This window comes from Gopherus flavomarginatus, chromosome 16 (genome assembly GCF_025201925.1).
Source record: "Gopherus flavomarginatus isolate rGopFla2 chromosome 16, rGopFla2.mat.asm, whole genome shotgun sequence".
Taxonomy (NCBI): Eukaryota; Metazoa; Chordata; order Testudines; family Testudinidae; genus Gopherus; species Gopherus flavomarginatus.
Genome location: NC_066632.1, coordinates 25,269,122 through 25,288,479, shown reverse-complemented (window position 1 = coordinate 25,288,479; position 19,358 = coordinate 25,269,122). Strand labels below are relative to the sequence as shown.

Genomic DNA, 19,358 nt, shown 5'->3' with positions numbered 1-19,358 from the left:
AATATTCCTTTTTTGATCTTTAAATTAAAACTATAGCAATAGACAAGACTTGTTTGCTTATATCACAAGACATCTACCCTTGAGATCTCTAACAATGCAGGCTGCATTTCAAAGCTCTGTTCATTTACAGGTTTTCCTAATCAGTTTCTACAGTTCACCCGTGGGTCAGGTCAGTCGTTAATTAACTCTTTCTGGCTCTATATTCAATGAAATATTATTTTACACTTATGACGTCACACAGGGCACTTACCCATTTGTTTCCAGGATGCCCCCCCACCCCCCCGCCCATTTGGGTCCCCTCTCAGTGACCAGGAGGAAGCAGCTTCCACAAGGATATCAGAACTGGGGGGCTCTTGTGTCGGGTCCTGGTGGGATCTTTCCTGGGTGACCCCCCAGGGCTTTGCCACCCAGTGACGAGGACGGTGCCAGCCCAGGAAATAGCGTCGCTTGGCAGCCAGTCCCTCTCAAGCTGCCTGGCCCCACTGCTGGGGTCCTGGGGCAGCTGGTGGGTTCGGAGCTGGAAGCTGCAGCCAACAAATGCAGCACCGCTTCCCTGGCAGGCTAGAACCAGCCACTTTAAATCCCAGGCAGGACTCTGCCCAAGCCCAGGGGTCGGCAGCCTTTCAGAAGCGGTGGCCGAGTCTTCACTTACTTGCTTTAGCGGAGGGTTTCACAGGCCGGTCGTACATTGTAACGTTTGTTAGAAGTTTCTATAAGTCTGTATCAGGGGTTGGCAACCTACGGCATGTGAGCAGATTTTCAGTGGCACGTTGCTGCCAGCCAGGATCCTGGCCCCACTCAGTCCCCCACCCCCACCGCTCTCTCCTGCGGGGGCAGGAGGCAGAAGCTTGGTCCTTCTGGCAGCCAAGCTCACTCCTCCCCCACGTGCTGCCTTCCTGCGCCTCCCTCTCTCCTGCCCTATGCCCATCAGCTGACAGACCTTGTGAGGGGGAGCCCAGCTCGCTGCACAGGGCAGGAGGCAGAGAAGAGGTAGGGACCGACGGGGCCCTGGGGAAAGGGGTGGAATCGGGCATATCCCCTCCAGCCCCCTGCCGCGATGAACCGCTCATGGCAGGGGGCTGGGCGCACCCCCACAAGCCGAGCACCCCGTAAACTTTCCCCTCCTGTTGGCTTTTAAACAACCCTCTCCTGGATCCTGGACAGCCCCTGGGAGCGAGACTCAGTTTCTCGCTGTCACCCTTTCCCTGGAGTTTTTTTTCCCTTGCCCTCTTTGGTGCCATTTTCTTCCCATCACTTTCCTCTTGCCTAACCCGCGTCGGGTTTAGCCAGTGTATTTTCCAGTGTTGGACCAGATCTCCGAGCGACCGATCAGACCGGGCCTTTCTCCAGCCACCAGGCTCCGAGGGTTCTCTCACTGAGCTTTTCTCTCCCCCTTTTGGCTGTGTCTGTCTGGTTCGGCCCTCCAGGAAATGGGTTTGAACATTAACAACCCCTGCAGCTGCACCCCATCTAAACTACCCCCCCTACCCCAAAGGACTGGCGGTAGCATGTTTACTGCCATCTAAAAATACCATCAGACGGTGGTAAAGGGAGATGGTTGAAAGGAAAACCTGGTGTAACCCTCTGCATTTCAAAGGCTGCACTGATTCGTCCCTTGTTTCCTCCCCATGTCTTGAATAAATCGTTAAGATTCCTAATGGGGTCTCAGCGGCTGAGAACCCCCAGCTAACGTTGACTATTTAGCACTGTTCCGCTGCAGGATCACGTTGAGAGCAGGGGCTGTTTAACTCCATCCACAGTCAAACAAGCCGCCCCCCCAGAGTCCGCCTGTGAGGATGTGGCTGTACCTGGCCGCCCTGCTGGGGCTGTACTTCCTGCGCCGATGGTACCAGGAGCGGCAGAGCGTCGAGGGCCTCCCGGAGAAATACGTCCTGATCACCGGCTGCGACTCCGGCTTTGGGAACCTGCTGGCCAAGCAGCTGGACGTGCGGGGCCTGCGGGTGCTGGCGGCTTGTCTCACGGAGCAGGGCGCGGAGCAGCTGAGGAAGGCGACGTCGGAGCGGCTGCAGACGGTGATCCTGGACGTCACCCGCACCGACAGCATCGCCGCGGCCACCGCCTGGGTGAAGGAACGAGTGGGGAACAAAGGTGCAGCTTGGACGAGATGCTGGTGGTTATTGCACGGGGCTGGGACTGGGTCTGTGTCCTGCCCCCTCTGCCTGAGGTCTCGGGAGCCTCGAGTGTGCATTAATGCCCTGCCTATCCTTCGCCCGAGACTGCAGAGGGGCCAGGGGGCGGGGGCAGCAGCTGGCACAATCCCCATGTTGCAAAGTCGTGCTGGCAAAGTGCATCCTCATGGGGGCGGGTTTTCCCTGCCAGAGCTGGGTGGGGAATTTCCCGCACTCCCCCCCAAACTCCCCTAAGGAGACAGGCAGGTCTGGGCACAGCGGCAGGCCAGATGGGCTTTCAGAGCTTGTGTTGTGCTCAGCTGGGGGGGCCCAGCCCCATGTGTCCCAGCTTTGCTGCCCCTCGCTACCTGCCCCCATCCACCCCCCCAGTATCACAGCGAGGCAGGCGGCCGTGCTGTCATGCTGGGACTGAGAAGCAGGTCACGTTGGCCTGGCCCAGGACACCAGTGACTGGAGCAGCCCTGGGGCTCTGTAGCAGGGAAGGGCGGGAGGGGATATAGGGCCTTATTCTCTGAGCACCTGGGCCAGAGGGGACTGGGAGACAAGCCACCCCCAAAGCCTTCTGTCCCCTTTGCCCAGGGCTCTGGGGCCTGGTGAACAACGCGGGCATCGCAGTCCCCACGGCCCCAAACGAGTGGTTGACCAAGGACGACTTCGTCAAGGTGCTGGATGTGAACCTGATCGGCCTGATCGAGGTGACCCTCAGTTTCCTGCCCCTGGTGAAGCGAGCCAGGGGCCGGGTCGTCAACGTGGCCAGCACGATGGGGCGCGTGGCCATGCTTGGAGGGGGATACTGCCTGTCCAAGTACGGGGTGGAGGCGTTCTCCGACAGTCTCCGGTGAGAGCCATTAATAGGCGCGTCCGCACTCGTGTCCTCACCAGGGACGGGTTTGGCCCAAGAACCTCGGGGCTCTGGGAGGGTCGGCAAAGCTCTGCCTACGTAGAGCAACCCTTACTGGTCTCCAAACTCCCCCACCACACACTGTGTGTCTGGGACCCCCCCATAACCAGACACTCCCCCGTCTCTGCCCGCCAGCTCCTTCCCTCACTCCCTTTGCATCCAGCCTTCCCAACTCCATGTGGGGGGGGGTCCTGTGCCTTGGTGGGGGCTTCCGTGGTCACGTCGTTGTTCCGTTCCAGGCGGGAGCTCCTCCCTTTTGGGGTCAAGGTCTGCATCATAGAGCCGGGCGCCTTCATGACGCAGATCTTAAATACCCAGCTCTTGCAAGACATGGTGAAGGAGGTGTGGGGCCGGGTCCCCTCCGAGATCAAAGAGTCGTACGGACAGGGCTACTTCGACACCTGTGAGTCCGAGGGGGTAAACGGGCCGGGGCTGGATTCTCCGGGGGGGATTGTAGCCGGATGAGGGCGGGGAATAAACTGAGCCCCGGTGATGCTTGGGGTCTGCTGCGCTGCGGCCGGGGTGGGGCTGGACCTTTCTATTCCAAAGCCCGGGGGGCTCTTCTCCAAAACCTCAATTGGGCCCAACGGCCCCCATGGCTTTGAATACGCGGCCAGTGGCAGAGGAAGGGCTGCAGTCCGGTTTCCCAGGGCCAGGCTCATCCTTGCAGGACTGGCTCCTCCCTCGTGTGCTGCCACGCACCAGGTGCAACACAGGATCCCGCACTGATCTGGTAGCAATCCGGTGGCACCCCATAGCTCCGAAATCCCGGGATCTATTTCTGCTTTGACGGTGGGCATGTACATGCACGCGCTGTCCGGTGGCTTGAACCGCGGTGGCCCTAGAAACTCCGGACCGTTTCCCCTTCGTTCGGCTCCCATTTTGAAGCAGGAAGGTCTGATTTCAGTCTCTGCGGCCACTTCGAAGTGGGGGTGGGGGGACTCACATGCTCCCTTCTCGTCAGTCTTCCCTGCCCCGGGCCTGACTTGGGCCTCGTTTGTATTTCCACATGCAGATTATGAACAATTCCTACAGCTTGCAGCCACGGCCAGCCCCAACCTCTTCCTGGTCACCGACTGCATGGAGCACGCGCTGACGGCCCGCCACCCCCGCACCCGCTACTCCGGGGGCTGGGACGCCAAGCTGTATTTCATCCCGGTCTCCTACTTGCCAGCCTGGTGCCAAGACTTCCTGCTGACTCTCTGGCAGCCCAAACCAGCCCATGGCATCTAGGGGTGGTGGCAAAGCCACCCGGGGGGCCTGCACGGGGGAGATATTACGGTTGAGATGGCAGCTTCTCGCCGTGTAAGTTACTAGCTTTGGGGGTGCAGCGCGTTGCTTGGTTTAAAGCCAGCAGGGTGGGACTGATCAGGTGTCAAGAGCCAGGTAGGGTGAGATGTTAGCGGGGCGGGGGGGGGGGGGGGGGCTGGTCTGCTGCTTTTGCAGACCTGCTTCTGCTTGGTCCTGCTCATTTTCTGCTTCACTGGGATGCAAGGGGCTTCACTGTGCCGATGGGGCCCCGGGTGTATGAATCGAAGGGAGGCACAGGAGAGGTCTGGGCTGCTCGAGCGGTTACGGCACTGCGGCCGGATTCAGGGGAGCTGAGTGCCATTCCTGACTTTGCCACAGACTGACTGCACAAATCATTTGCTGTGCATCAGTTTCCCCATCTGTAGAATGCAGGCAGTACATCTTCCTAGGTTTAAACTGTGAGCTCTTTGGGGCAGGGACTCTCTCTCACTCTGTGTCTGTGATCATCCAGCACAACAGAACCCTGATCTTGGTGAGGGCCTCCATGTCCTACCATAATACATGAAACAATCAATCTAATTGCACTGAACTCTAGTAAAATCATTGGTTTCAGGCTCGGGCATGGGGTTGGTAGAGGCCTCTCTGGCCTTTTTTGTTTAGTCGCAGAGCCAATAAATTGTTGCAAAAACATTCGTGTAACGGCAGCTTTTCCAGTCCAAAAAAGACCAGGACTGGGGTCGGTACCAGCTCCGATACATACGTCGGCCTTCGGAAACCTGTCAAGCCAGGCCAGGCCAACGGGCCGGGGCACCACTTAATGCTTCCTTTCAGCACTCGTATTCGCTCCCCTTTGGTTTGTGGCTGGGGGTGAGGCTCTGCTTGCAAATCCCACTTGTACGTCTGGGTACATCTCTTTTTTCCTTCTTCCCTGTAAAACTCCCTCTTGATAGGTCAGTGGTAGCTCCCTAAAAGTGGGTGGGCCTCCGGCACCCAAACCATGGCCCCGCCTCATGCCGCCCCTCCCCGAGGCCCTGCCCCCACACAGCCCCACCCCACCAAGGCCCCAACCCCACCCCCCCTTCCCCCAAGGCCCCACCCCCCGCTCACCCCACTCCCTCCCACCTATTGCTCACCCTATTACGGCCAGTAAAAAGTGATGGGGCCATGGCCCCCGGCCCTCCAGTTCCGGTGCCTCGACTCCACCATTTACATTAGTTAAACCTGCAAGTGACCCGTGCCCCACGCTGCAGAGGAAGGTGAAACCCCCCCAGGGTCTCTGCCAATCAGACCTGGGGGGAAATTCCATCCCGACCCCAAATCTGCTGATCAGTTAGATCCTGAGCATGTGGGTGAGACCCACCAGCCAGACACCTGGGGAAGATTCTCGGTCGTAACTCAGAGCCATCCCCAGCCAGTGTCCCATCCCCGGCTGCTACCAACCACGTGGTTTAACCAAGTGAAGGTTAAGTGGGTGACTTGGCCAGTCCGTCCGGGGAACAAAGATTTAACAACGGGCTCTCCACTCTCACAGAGAAAACGCTAACACGATCCAATGGCTGGACTCCGAAATTAGCAGCATTCAGACTGGAAGTAAGGGGGTCAGTTTTTAACACTGGAACAACTTATCAAGGGTTCTGGGGGTTTCTCCATCGTTGGCAATTTTGAAATCTAAGAGATCAGCTCCAGGAATTACTTCGGGGAAGTTCTCTGCCCTGGGCTGTTATGCAGGCGGTCATACAGATTATCTGGCCTTAGAATCTAGTCATCGATGGTTCTTGTTCCACTTTGCTCTGCTAGATGAACGCGCGCTCTTGTACCTGGTATTTTCTCCCCAGGAAGGTCTTTGTATCCTATCATCAACTCAGCTGTCCACCGTGAACAGATCGCGCTGCACCAGGCTCCAGCTCCAGCATTCCCCCCCCACCAGCCCTCGGATCATTTTCCTGGCTCTGATCTGCTCTCTCTTTCTCGCCAGTTCGTCCACCGCCCCTTTCTGATTTGAGGGAGGGCCGGGGTTGGGGAAAGTCAGCAGAGATGCTGCTGAGCCACCTGGAGAACGCTCCAAGCTGGGTCCTGGGGCGACGCGAGAAAGCTGGAGATGAACGGGGCCGTGACGCTGGCCTCTCTGTGTATGTTACACAGTCTGGCCCCAAGAGCTGCTAACAGCCACTCAGCTGGCAGGATCAGGCCCCAACACAGCCAGGTTTCTGGAGCCGTTGGCATGCTGTGCGTGTGGAAATGGGGGCTTCCTCTCGCTTTAGGACAGTGGTTCTCAAACTGGGGGTTGGGACCCCTCAGGGGGGTCACAAGGCTATTACGTGAGGGGTCGTGAGCTGTTAACCCCCACCCCAAACCCCACTTTGCCTCCATCATTTAGAATGGTGTTAAATATATAAAAAAGTGTTTTTCATTTATAAGGGGGGTTGCACTCAGAGGCTTGCTGTGTGAAAGGGGGACGATTTGCTGTCACTGATTTCAGTGATTTGACGCACCCCTGTGTGTGTCCCCGGAGGCCCAGCTGCGTCCCCCGTCACAGCTCGTGTCTAACCGAGCAAGTGGCCTGTCTGAATCCAAAACCCTCAGAACCCCCAGCCAGCCAGCCCCCATCTCTGGGGCACAAATCCAAGGTGTTCCTGGCACGGTGGTGGTGGTGGGGCTACCAGATTGCTATGTCTCGGGCCGGGGTGGTTGGCTCAACCCCACAACTTTAAAAGAACCTGGTTTTGTGGCACGTGTGGAAGCTAAGCCATCTAAGAATCCAAACCAAAACTGATGAACAGCCCAGAACAACGGCAGCACAGCACCGGAGGTGAAAAACCAGCATGCAGTCGCAGCTGGGCAGCACCAAAGCAAGCTAACAACGTGGCAGACCCGAGCCGTGTCCTCATTCGCCTCGTGTTCGAATCTATTCCCACCGCGCCTACGCCTTGGGCTAGCTAATTACCCCCTCGTCCAAAGGGAAACACGAGGCTGACGGCGCCAGGAGAGAATCGAACCTGGCTCGGGAAGCCCGGTTCTTGTTTAGTGGGAGGGAAATGTTCTAAAGAGGCATGTCGGGCACGCATCGCTCCAGCTGTCTGGGAAAAGGCCAGTGACCCCTAATGAAACGAACCCACAGCAGCCTGGCTTCGGGAGCCGAGTGCATATAAAAACCAAAGACCCCCCTTACCAGGCAGCAGGCTGTTGTTTTTAAAGTCCCCCCGGAGGAATTGAACTCAGCTGTGAAGGTGCCACATGAAATATCCCTATGACTAGAGGTTACGGGAGAGGCCACCTCCCATAAGGGCCCATCTAGCCCAGCCCGGGTGCGGCTGTCCCCACTCCACTGTTGCTCCAGATCCTCGGTGGCTGGTTGGGATGGGAGGAACCAGTCACTCCCCACCATTCTCTTTGGTAACGTTCCCCCGCCCCCGTCTGCCTCCAGGAGCTTCCAACCTGGAGAAAGGGAGAGAAGCCGACAGCATTGAAGGCTGCAGCATGCCAGGCCCAGCTCCGGTCAGGGGCCAGTTCCCAGGTAATGGTCACGTTCTCCCCAGGGGACCTTGCAGGGTGACTGCTCCAGCAGCCGTAATTCCCCCAGGTTGGAGGGGGAGCTGGCACCGGGCGGGAGGCTGCAAGGAGGCTGGTGCTGCTGGCTGGAGAAGGCGCAGAAACATACAGGTGCTTAGCTGGCTTTTATTAAACATTTGTGCATCACCCCCCGTGACGTCACACAGAGACCAGGGCCCCAGCGTGGCCCTGGAGGAAAGTTTCCGCAACTGGCTTCTACTGGAGGCAGCCTGAAGTTAAGGCTCTGGTTGGGACTCAAGAGAAGTGTCTGCCGTTCCCAGCTCTGCCACAGAGACCCTTGTGTGGCCTTGACCACATCAACTGAGTGCCTCGTGCCTCAGTTTCCCCTCTCCGGGAAGGGGACAGTACTTCTGTCCCTCCCGGGGGTGCGTGTGTGAGGCGAAGTCTGTTAATAATTGTGAGGCACTCAGATGCTACAGTGACGGGGGCGGACGGGGACGCACGAAAGTCCTCGCTCTGGAAGTGGTTGGGGGTTTTGAGGGGATGCTTTGGAGCCAGTTTACCCGGCGCGTGTCCCTGGGAATTAAGCAGAGGTGGAACTTGTGCATTTGTGTTTATTGACTTGGTTCATATATTCTCTTGAGACATTGGGTTCCTAATCAACAGAGCTATGCCTGTATTTTTAGGATGCTTGGAATTACGAACGATGCTGGGGTGGGACACAAACCTGTTCAACCAATGGCAGTCGTGCAACCAATGCAATCGTGCAACCAATGCAATCATCATTTGCCTGCCTGGTGCGAAGGTTGCGGATCTCTGGAGGCATCTAGACAGACATGTGTAGTGCGGTGGTCGTGTACATGTAGGTACCAATGACACAGGGAAGGGTAGGAGAGATGTCCTGGAGGCTGAATTTAGGCTGCTCGGGAAGAGACTGAAATCCAGGACCTCAGTGGTGGCATTCCCAGAAATGCTCCCAGTTGCACGTGCAGGGCCAGGTAGGCAGCAGAGCTTCAGAGTCTCAATGCGTGGATGAGACGATGGTGTAGAGAAGAGGGTTTAGATTTATTAGGAACTGAGGAAATTTTTGGGATGGGGGGAGCCTATACAGGAGAGATGGGCTCCACCTAAACCAAAGTGGAACCAGGCTGCTGGCACTTAACATTAAAAAGGTTGCAGAGCAGTTTTTAAACTAAGAGACGAGGGACAGCCGATTGCTGTGGAGGAACACGCGGATCGGCCAGAGACTTCTCTTAGGGGAGAGTCTAGTGACAGCGATTCTCTAGGTCCTAGTCTGGAGCAGAGGACGGAAGAGGATAAATTAGGGGCCAGATCAGACAAGAAGCATTCACATAAATAATCTGACACGTCAGAAAAGGGCAGACAAATAAACAGTGACGAGTTTGTAAAGTGCTTGTTAGGTTCACTCCCTCTGGGGCACTGGCCATGCAATCCCTGGCACTGGCCTCTGTCAGAAGACAGGACACTGGGTTGGATGGACCTTTGGTCTGACCCAGTCTGGCCGTTCTTACGTTCTTCTCTGCCCTGACGCCTCTGATCCTATCCTCCCTGCTGTGTATTGTCTCCAATAGTCCTTTAACAGGGAACAGACCCCACCCTGCAGCTTCCAAAACACCAGGCAGCCAGCTCGGACTCTTGGAAAAGAAAACGCCCAGGCTTGTGGTGCCGAAGGAGCTTGTGCGAGAAGCCGTCACAAGCAACGAGCCCAGGGCTTTCCCACAAAGGTCAGTTACAGCTGGATTTCAGCCCCTGAATCCCGGTGCCTCAGTTTCCCCATCTGTAAAATGGAGACGAGAGTTCATTTCTCCCATGCTTTGTCTGCTCTGCTTAGCAGGTCAGCACTCCGGGGCAGGGTGCGACTTAGCTTCTGGGCAGCACCCAGCACACTGGAGCCCTGATCTTGGTCCGATAATAAGCAGCAGTGGGGACTACCTAGGACTAAGCAATTGGGAACCCCTTGGATTTGCCTTCCAGAGCCAGATGCTGGCAGGTTGCGAGTTTCGGGTCTCTGGATTTAGACAGGCTGCTTGCTTAAGCTCGACATGATGCAGCTGGGTCTCCCGACACAGGTATGGGGATGCACCAATGGAGAGGGACGTCTCTCACACGGGCGCTGAGGAATTGCTGAGGAAGGACTCTGCAGGGTAAGTCATTCTCAGTGACGCCGGCAGGATCTGTTCTGGGCCGACTAGCGAGTCGCTCCCAGCCTGGCCTGCAATGCCCAGCAGGGGATCCGTCTGGAAGCCAACCCAGCCGAATGTCCTGTCTTTGGGACTCGTGGGCTGGCCCTGGCTCAGCATGCAGTGGGGTGGTTTCATCAGAGGCGAGTTTCAAACTGCTGCCTCCCCTCCAGATGGACTGGGTTAATCTGCTGGGGTCGCTGGGGTGGGAGAGTCCCTGGACACAGATCACGGAGATTGGGGGACAGGCAGATAGGAAATGGAGCTGAATACCAAGGACAGGCGGGGCCCGGACACAAGGAGCGGGGTGGTCTATGTCCCGGGAACCGTTAAAGGTGGGGGCGGGGAGTGTTGTGCCGGGGTTGGTTAGGAAACCACATTCCATCCCAGGACACGGAGAAGAGGTTGCACCGGGGAAGCAAACTCCAAGGAGCTCTGCTTTGATTCAAGGCTTGTAATTAAGAACTGATTTGCATATTCTCAGGTGGGTGCCACGGGACAGGGGGTCTCACCCCCACCGGGAATTCGGACCCCGTGTGCCAGCGACGCTGCTCTGGTCGCTGCCCCCTGCTGACATTCTAACGCCGCATCTTCCTCCTACACTTTTTGGGCCGGTGCCGGGTAGGACCACGTCAGCACGAAGTCGGCGAACCAGGTGGGCAGGTAACTCAGCGGGAGGAAGACCAGCTTGGCGTCCCAGCCGGCGGAGTAGCGGGTGCGGGGGTGGCGAGCCGTCAGCGCGTGCTCCATGCAGCCGGTGACGACGGACAGGTCAGAGTTGCAGGATTTCGGCAGGTCGCGGGTGGCATGGATAACTGCGCAGGGCAAAACAGAGAGTCAGGCCCTGCCGGGCTTTGCCGCAGCACCAGCCGCACCCGGACCGGATGGGTTGGCCGAGAGGTCAAAGGGGAAGGACGGATTGTTAGCACAGGCTACGAAACGGCAGCAGCAGGACGGCCTAGTGGTTAGGGGCTCACCTGGGCTGGGCTGGCTAGGTTCAATCCCTGCTCTGCCCCACACAGCCGGGGTGAACTTAGGCCTGTCGCTCTGTGCTGCCGTTCCCTGTGTGGGGCCTGTTCCCATCAGCTGAGTGGGTGATGCAAGGGGTCAGATCCTGGGCAAGACTACAGGGCCAGATTTGCAAAGGGCCGGCAGACGCCTATGGAGGCAGAGCAGCGCCACCTGGAATTTTCAAAAGCACCTCGGTTAATTCGGTGCCTAAGTCACCTGGGCACCCATGATTGTCCCACTAGACTCGTACCTGCAGCATTAGGCACCTAAATACCTTTGTAAATCTGGCCCACAGTATTGCACTGGATTGGGCCCCTTGCATCACCCAAGGAAAGACGCAGGCAGCTACGTTTTCAGGCACTGAGTGCTCAGACGGAGACCCCCCAGGGCTCATTTGTACTGAGATCTGCACCCACAGCATGTCTCAAAGCCCGGGGCTAGGGGCTTAGGGAAGAACCCAGCCAATGAGACGCAGGGAGCCAGCCAGCGCTCCCTGGCCTGAGCAGGGGTGAAAAGCAGCGGGAGCGTTTCTGTCGCTGACATCGGCACACGGATCTGAACGCGGAGGGGCCATCCGCCTGGAGTCACCATTCACAGCCAGGCACCGTCTCTGCACCCGGCTTTCGGACACTCCCCTCATCCATGTCTCTCCACCTGAAGGGGGCTTTGGTTGATCAGCAGCTCAGGCAGAAAAGCAAAATCCCCCAGGGGAGAACCGAGAGCTGCCCCCGATTCACCGGTGGAGAATCGTCCTGGTGCAGCAGGGGGGAGGTGGTTATTACTCTCAGGAGATCAGCGTGGGAGCTCTGCTCCCGTGCAAAGGTGAGCAGCATTCACAGACCGTGTGTGCGAATGGCACATCTGATCTCGGGGCACACGCAAGCACAGCCAAACCTCTCTGAATGGTGCATTACATTGTGGCCACTCTTCAGAAAGGAGGTTTCAGTCCCATTCAGCCAGCTGGGCTGCGCTGGCCAGATTGAAAAGAAAAACACCTGATTTCCTAGCTACACAGAGCCTAAGAGGGAACTAGGAGTCTGACCTCCCCCCCATTGCCGTGCACAGCATGGTGTCATTTGCACTAGTGCAAAGTGCATGTGCATTGCCACTCAGTCACAATGCACAGCAGCTGAAAATCGGTCCCTTTGTCTGCTGACACAAAGGCCGCTCTGCGGCAGTGCAGGGCCGAGGACGAGAGACGGGTGCGTGGTAGCTGCCGGCTGACGGAGAAGGGAATGGGGCGACGTACTCACAGCTTTTTAAGTAACTCTCCCCGTAACTCGCTTTGGTTTCCTCGGGGAGCCGCTCCCAGAGGAGAGTGAAGTTCTCGACAATGAGCTCGGGGTTGGTAACTGCGGTGCTGAAGTAGCCTGGCTCGATCACACACACCTTCACCCCGAAAGGCAGCATCTCAAGCCTGAAACGGGACAAGCAGGATTAACCTGCGTGGAAACAGCCCCTTCCTGGGGCTGGCCGGGTTCCCGAAGAGGTGAGATCCGAAACGTGCCCTTACTAGCCCCAGTCTACACGGAGGTCTCGTATGTGGCCAGGTTTGGTGGCTTCTACAACCTGTGCGGACACAGAGATACTGGAATCAAGGGGCTTTCAGGTTTGTCTACACTTGAAAGTTAATTTGGATTGAGGTAGATGCGAATTAAAAGCACAGTAGTTATTCCAGAACACCTCCATGGGCAGATTAGTCGCCCGAGCCCTGTCCTATACGGGAACAGCTATTCTTTGTTACCAGAGAGACTGGATCCCATGAACTAGACCAGGGAGTGAAAGACGTCCTGCTTCTGGGTTTCCATAAGGCCTCAGGGCCAATCCTCAGCTGGGGTCAGTCGGCAGAGCACCCCTCAGCCTAACGCTTTCCTGATTTCCTCCATCCAAGCTCTGTCCCTGGATGTTTCACTGACTTACAGAGCTGGCAATGGGCAGCCCTCGGGCCATCCCAGGATACCAGGGAGACATGGCCTCCGAGCTTACGCAGAGCTCTTCTGACGGGCCACGTGAAACGACCGACAGAGCCGGCTGGACTTTCCTGGGAGCCAGGCCAGATCTAAGCCAGGATAGCACCGTCAGGGAGTTGGGTGATTGATTTCCCCTCGTGTAGACGCACTGATACCAGCTTCAATGGGCTTTTGCCAATGTAGCTTATTTCACTGGCTGGCATAAGCGACACCGGCATGAACTGATTCTACACTAGCAGCGTTTTCCAGTCCAGCTCTGCCGGCACGTCCTTGCGCGCACAGACAGGGTGGGGAAGGGCGGCGCAGCTCCTGTTCAGAAAGGAGACGTCCTCCCCCATGCTGCGGCCCTGATCCTGCTGGGGCTGTGGGTGGGTGGCTCCAGGGCCGCTAACAGGATCCATTTCGTACTCAGCCTTGGGCTTTCAGATGCTGTAAATTGCACCCACAACACACGGGCAGGGCTGGAAGCACACAGGAAAGTCGTGCCAGTCTAACCTTGCCAAGTGTGAATTCGAACCTGACTTTTCATCCATCCCCGGCTGGGGGCCCTGCTCTCAGGATAAGGGCAGACGAGAGCAGCGTAGTTTTAAATCAGCTGGAATCACAGCGTCTGCGCTGGGGTCTGCAGCAATTTAACTCACTTGCTTTAAAACCTGATTTGCATTAAGCAACTCTCCTGTATAGATGAGGCCCCGCAGCACGGGGCTGCATCCGGAGGAGCCTCCGAGCTGACTCAAGGAGAAATCAAGTCTCAGTGAAGAGCCCGTCTCCACAGCGAGGGTTGGGACTGCAGCGCCCCAGCTGGAAGGGGAGCAACGTCCCGTGCAGACACTGCTGCAGCACAGGGGAAGCCCTCGCACGCGTGCTGGCGGATCACATCCTGCCTTGCAAGCAGAAAGACATGGTGCAGCTACACCTGGAGATTCTCTCGCCAACATCCCTTCCCTGAGGACGCGCACGGCTGCCAAAGCGAAAGCTCCTGAAGGAATGAACTCTTAACTGCCGGGTAACAGCCACCTCCAGGCCTTTCCACCCCGAGCCAGCCGGTGCGATGGAGAAACACCCTTCGCCTAGAGTTGCAAACTTTGCACCGGTTTCCCCTTTCCTTCTCTATCCTCCCAGATCAACCGGGGGCCAGGCAGGAGTCCAGTAACCCCTGAGATGCCGGAGGTTGATGAGAGTTTCACGAGTTGGTTGCATGTTTTTAAGGGCCAAAGGTGACAGATTCAATCCCCACGGCCATCCCCGAGCCGGAGTCCCGTGGGCCCAACCACTAGAGGGAGACAAAGATCCAGGTGCATCGTGTGCAGAAATACACACACATCACACCTGCGCCGCGCCTCACGGCCGGGCTATTTACACGTAGCAGCAAGTAAGTCTGGGTGGGTATTCACCGTTTGGCTTGTGCACCATGAGTCAGTGCAGTGGTGGTGGTGGGGATTGCACGGGGACAGAACACGCAGCTGAAAAGGGCGCCCCGTCACTGGTCACTCACCGGAGGCTGTCGGAGAATGCCTCCACCCCATATTTAGACGGGCAGTAGCCCCCTCCGAAGAAGGCCAGTCGACCCATTATACTGGCCACATTGACGACCCGGCCCCTGGCTCGCTTCACCAGGGGCAGGACGCTGAGGGTCACCTCGATCAGGCCGATCAGGTTCACGTCCAGCACCTTGACAAAGTCGTCCTTGGTCAGCCACTCATTGGGGGCCGCGGGGATTGCGATCCCGGCGTTGTTCACCAGGCCCCAGAGCCCTGGGCAGAGGAGACGGGGTGTGTGACTGTGGGGCGCTGTTCCCTCTCCAGTCCCTCTCCCAGAAATCCCTGCTGCTCTCCCACAACCCACTGCTCTCAATCTCCACACTGCTGGGAGGACGGGACGTCCCTTCTCCCCGGATCTGCCCCGCATCCCTACAGCCATTAGGGGAGGGATGGAGGACACCCAGGAAAGTTCTCACCCCCTGCCTATGCTCTGGGCTGTGAACCACCAGTAGGAATAGAGTCACGCTGTCCCTTGCCCCCTGGGCTTGCAGATTCCAGCAGGCTATGCCCAAGGGGAAGGATGGCCCCCGCTGGGGTGCCTGGGGATAGCAAGACCCACCCCCCACAGCTTCCCAACCTGCTCTACAGCCGGCGTGACACCCACAGGAGAACTGGGTGTGACCCTGCCACATGCTAATAGGACAATCAACACCCATATGCCTGTGATGAGTATCTAGCAAGGGGTGTGACCCGGGGCAGGCGAGGGACGGGCACAGCCGGACCTGGGCCCCGCACCTTTGTTCCCCACTCGTTCCTTCACCCAGGCGGTGGCCGCGGCGATGCTGTCAGTGCGGGTGACGTCCAGGATCACCGTCTGCAGCCGCTCCGACGTCGCCTTCCTCAGCTGCTCCGCGCCCTGCTCGGTGAGACAAGCCGCCAGCACCTGCAGGCCCCGCACGTCCAGCTGCTTGGCCAGCAGGTTCCCGAAGCCGGAGTCACAGCCGGTGATCAGGACGTATTTCTCCGGGAGGCCCTCGACGCTCTGCCGCTCCCGGTACCATCGGCGCAGGAAGTACAGGCCCAGCAGGGCGGCCAGGTACAGCCACATCTTCACAGGTGGACTCTGGGGAGTGAGAGGAAAAGGAAGCGTTACAGGGCACCGGCTCTGGCTCAGGGGGCACCCAACGGCCTGGTGGACTCAGGAGAACTGGGTTTGATTCCCGGCTCTGCTACTGACGTCCTGCGTGACCTTGGATAAGTCACTTGCTTGCTCCAGGCCTCAGTTTCCCCATCTGTACAAAGGGGATAATCCTCCTCCCTTTGTAGGAACAGGCTAGGGGAGGCCTGTGGAGCGAGGGCCCTGATCTCAGCTGGGTCTCCTACGAGCTAGTGTAATACTCAGAAGGTCCTGTCCGGGCAGTGGAGCACATCCCCTGGCAGACCCAGCGATGGGACCAGCCTGTGCTGTGTGTGTGTCCCCTTGGTAAAGACGGACCTCAGGGTAACTGGTACCACACCAGGGACACACGTACCACAGGGGCTCTGCTGCTGCCTGTCGTTTGCCGCCAGCCCAAGGACGAGCTATTAGCGACGGGGCTCGAACCCTCCTGCACCTTGGACTGGACTCCCCGCTCGGTTTGTGCCACTCCTGACAGAGCCCGTCAGCAACCACCGAGGGGAGTCCGGCGTGTCCAGGTTTTTCCCCTGAAGTCAATACCCTACGGGACAGCTGCTAGACGACCCAGGACTGACCCCTTCCAGAAGCTTCCCTGAGCAAATCATTTACCAATCCCTCCCCCCCATGTTAACCACACAAGGACACTCTGGGGCTGGCTGTGTCATTTGCCTGGAATTAGCCCCCTCCCCTCCTTCAAAGCCCCAGTTGTTGCAACACCCATAGGAATCTGGCCAGCTAGGGGTGGGTTAATACGCCCATGGGTCTGTATTTCATTCCTCTCTTCCTCCGGTCCCGTGTCCCAAATACGATCCCGGCCCCATCGCGCCAGGTGCTGTACCGACATCCAGCAACAGGCAGTCCTGGCTCGGAAGAGCTAAGGGCCAAATTTGAAAAGCTATTTAGGCACCTCATGCTGGGAGCTGGATGCCTAAATAGCTTCAAAAACTGGAGCCTTAAAGTCTAAGTAGCCAGGACAGACAAAGGGCGGGAGGAGAAACTGAGGCATGGAGCAGGGGAAGGAACTCACCCAAGATCACCCATCAGGTCACTGGCAGACCTGGGTTCTATTCCTGACTCCAGCCCAGCGCTCCATCCACTAGGCAACACTGCCTCTCCTGTTTGCTTTCTCAGATGGGGGCCGTCACCCCATCCCCATAATAGCTCAGCACTATTACTCGATTCCCTCAGGGGGAGAGTCTCCTATTATCCCCTCCGCAGCACCCAGCTGCTTGTCTCACTCAGCAGCTCCTTGGATCAAAGGCTTGACGGGAGTCCATGATTCCACTGGGAGTTTGTTTTTCACACCACATTTCCGGCTTTTCACCCATTAGCTCTCGTGCGTGTGAGCTGAGCAGACTGCAGGAGTCACAGGGAGCCCAGGGCTGGATTAGCAGGGGCTGTGGGTCGGGATTCAGGGGCATCGGCAGAGCTGGCTGTGTGGGGAGCCGGGAGGGAGCTGCCGGAGTTGTGAGGTGGGCAAGGAGGCTCTGGGACTGAGACGCATTTCGCAGTCAGGCCGTAACTTACCCAGCATTTAGCTGGGCATTTGGCCTTCCCTTTCAGGAGCCTCCACGGTGAAAAGCCAGAATCAGGGATATGCAGGGGGGGTGCGTGTGTGTGGGTTAGGGTGACCAGATGTCCCGATTTTATAGGGACAGTCCCAATTGGGTCTTTTTCTTATATAGGCTCCTATTAGCCCCCACCCCCTGTCCCGATTATTCACACTTGCTGTCTGGTCACCCTAGTGTGGGTGTGTGGAAAGAATCGAACAAATTAAAATATTCGTTAGAAGGGGAAATGGGCGTGGGGCAGGGAAGGGGGGTCCTGAAGCGTCTAGGTTGGGCTTAGGCCCAGCAGAAGGTCATTTTCAGTTTCAGATTTGCGCCCAGGAAGGCAGAGGTTGCAGCTCTCAGCAAACAGCCGGCTGGATCCGGCCAGGGGCTGAGCCCCCCGGCCTCAGTCCCACGCAACGGCCCGCGAGCAGGTGCTCCGCTTTCGGGGCGCGCCTCGGCCCGCGCACGTCGACGGGGCTGCAGGGGCAGCAGGTGCCTGGGTGGTCTGCGAGCCCGGGGGCTCCGTCCCAGCTCTCGCCAGCAGTGAGCCGAAGTGGCGGTGGGGACCGTCGTGGGGAGAGGAGAACCGGGCCCGGTTCGCGTGACGCACTGAGAGGTTTGATCTCTGGGCAGTGGCCCATTGGGGGGGCGAGGCGGCGTGTCGCCCCTGCCCAGGCGTGCGGGTAGTCATAGGAAATTCTTCTTCGGCCACCTGGCTCCACTGATACGGTGGGGCTCTGCACCCGAAGCGGCCAACTTTGCACCCCAATATCCACCCTGCTGGCTGTTCCACCCCCCCAGCTCCCTCTCCAACCTGGACGAACCCGCCCCCCTGGGCTGGACTTGCTGCTGTGGGAACACCTGCAGCATCCCCTTTACCTGGGAAGGGCTCCTGGCCCTGCAGGAGCCGGGCCCCCTGCCCTGCTAGATTGCCGCCTCCTGCTCCTTGTCTTTCCTGCCTTTCTGACCCAGATGGAAGGCTCCTGGAGGGGAAGGAGGCAGCATTAGCAGAAGCCCAGCAGCCTGCGATTGGTAGGGAGCGACGGGCTGTCCTAGCAGAGAGCCAACCACAGAGGCTGGAGACGCAGGACTTGGAGAGGGCAGAACTGGGCTCTAGGGCTGGGCTCCAGGGAGCACAGGGAAGTCCCCCTAAGTGCAGCAGTGCAGAGCAGGGACCCTCTTCCTCCCTGCAGGTGTCTGAGCGAATCGAGCCGGAAAGGCCAGTTTCCTCGGCACTCTGGCTTTGCCAGGAGCCATTTTTGCGTCATCTGCAGATCTGATCGGTGATGATTTTCTGTTTCCTTTCAGGTCATTGATAAAAACATTAAACAGAGGCCAGAACGGAGCCTTGGGGACCCCACTAGAACCCCCTACGCCCCCAAAGATTTCCTGTTTACCGTTCCATTTTGAGACTGATCCGTTAGGCAGCTTCTCTTCTATTTAATGCGCCATGTTCATGTTCTCTCATTCTAGGGTTTTAATCGCAAAGCCGCCCGGTACCCAGTCGAACGCCCTACAGAAATCTAAGTCTGTTACATCAGTGCTGTTACCTTTATCAGCCAAACTTGCCATCCCATCAAAAAAGATTGCAAGTTTGTCCCACAGGATGTATTTTTCACTAGGGCAGGTTGATTGGCATTAGTATTACCCTCCTTTAAATCAGAGACTCATAGACTTTAAGGTCTGAAGGGAACATTATGATTGTGTAGTCCAAGCCCCTGCACAATGCAGGCCGCACAATCTCACTCACTCACTTCTGTAACAAACCCCTAACCTACGTCTGAGCTATTGAAATCCTCAACTAGGGGTTGAAAGACTTCAAGGTGCAGAGAATCCTCCAGCAAGTGACCCGTGTCCCTCGATGCAGAGGAAAGCAAAAAATCCTTTAGCGCTTTATGAATCAAATTAATCAGTTGCCTGTAAAACACCCACACAAATTAACTCTTGAAGATTCATTTAGGAAACAATAATGACACCCAAGCTCCTGCTGTCCTGACATGAGAACGAGGGAACGCAGAGACAGCCAGACGGGATCGGAACCAGGGTCCAGCTACCTTAGGATCCCCATTCTGCCTGCTCTCCCAGCAGCTCTGGACACAGCTCCGGGCTAACCCATCCCCAGGGCAGTTTCTTCCTGACCCCCAGGTTGGCTC

The 19,358-nt window shown here is 57.6% G+C and overlaps 3 protein-coding genes across 6 annotated transcripts in view; 1 reads left to right on the top strand and 2 right to left on the bottom strand.

Moving 5' to 3' along the window:
* The window catches only part of LOC127035609 (retinol dehydrogenase 7-like), a 45,254-nt gene extending 40,285 nt beyond the window's left edge, over positions 1-4,969 (top strand). For 3 of the 4 annotated variants that reach the window (XM_050925658.1, XM_050925661.1, XM_050925659.1), the window contains exons 2-5: positions 1,761-2,109; positions 2,730-2,988; positions 3,291-3,454; positions 4,067-4,969. In XM_050925658.1, the coding sequence (XP_050781615.1) occupies positions 1,761-2,109; positions 2,730-2,988; positions 3,291-3,454; positions 4,067-4,284 (990 nt within the window). In that variant the 3' untranslated portion in view covers positions 4,285-4,969. The remainder of the gene's footprint in view (positions 1-1,760; positions 2,110-2,729; positions 2,989-3,290; positions 3,455-4,066) is intronic. The other variant, XM_050925662.1, reaches the window with a different exon arrangement.
* The window catches only part of ZBTB39 (zinc finger and BTB domain containing 39), a 99,638-nt gene that overhangs the window by 45,911 nt on the left and 34,369 nt on the right, over positions 1-19,358 (bottom strand). The window lies entirely within an intron of this gene.
* LOC127035611 (retinol dehydrogenase 16-like) lies at positions 8,067-18,173 on the bottom strand. The gene is made up of 5 exons (XM_050925667.1): positions 18,085-18,173; positions 15,271-15,598; positions 14,490-14,748; positions 12,278-12,441; positions 8,067-10,828 (listed from the first exon to the last, which is right to left on the bottom strand). The coding sequence occupies exons 2-5, from the start codon at positions 15,581-15,583 to the stop codon at positions 10,611-10,613; spliced, it is 954 nt and encodes a 317-aa protein (XP_050781624.1). The 5' UTR covers positions 15,584-15,598; positions 18,085-18,173; the 3' UTR covers positions 8,067-10,610.

Coding starts and splice junctions, on each gene's coding strand:
- LOC127035611 (XM_050925667.1), bottom strand. CDS start 15,583: ATGTGGCTGTACCTGGCCGCCCTGCTGGGCCTGTACTTCCTGCGCCGA. Junction 14,749..15,270: donor GGAACGAGTGGGGAACAAAG/GTGCGGGGCCCA, acceptor TCCTCTGCCCAG/GGCTCTGGGGCCTGGTGAAC. Junction 10,829..12,277: donor GGAGAGTTACTTAAAAAGCT/GTGAGTACGTCG, acceptor TGCCCTGCGCAG/TTATCCATGCCACCCGCGAC.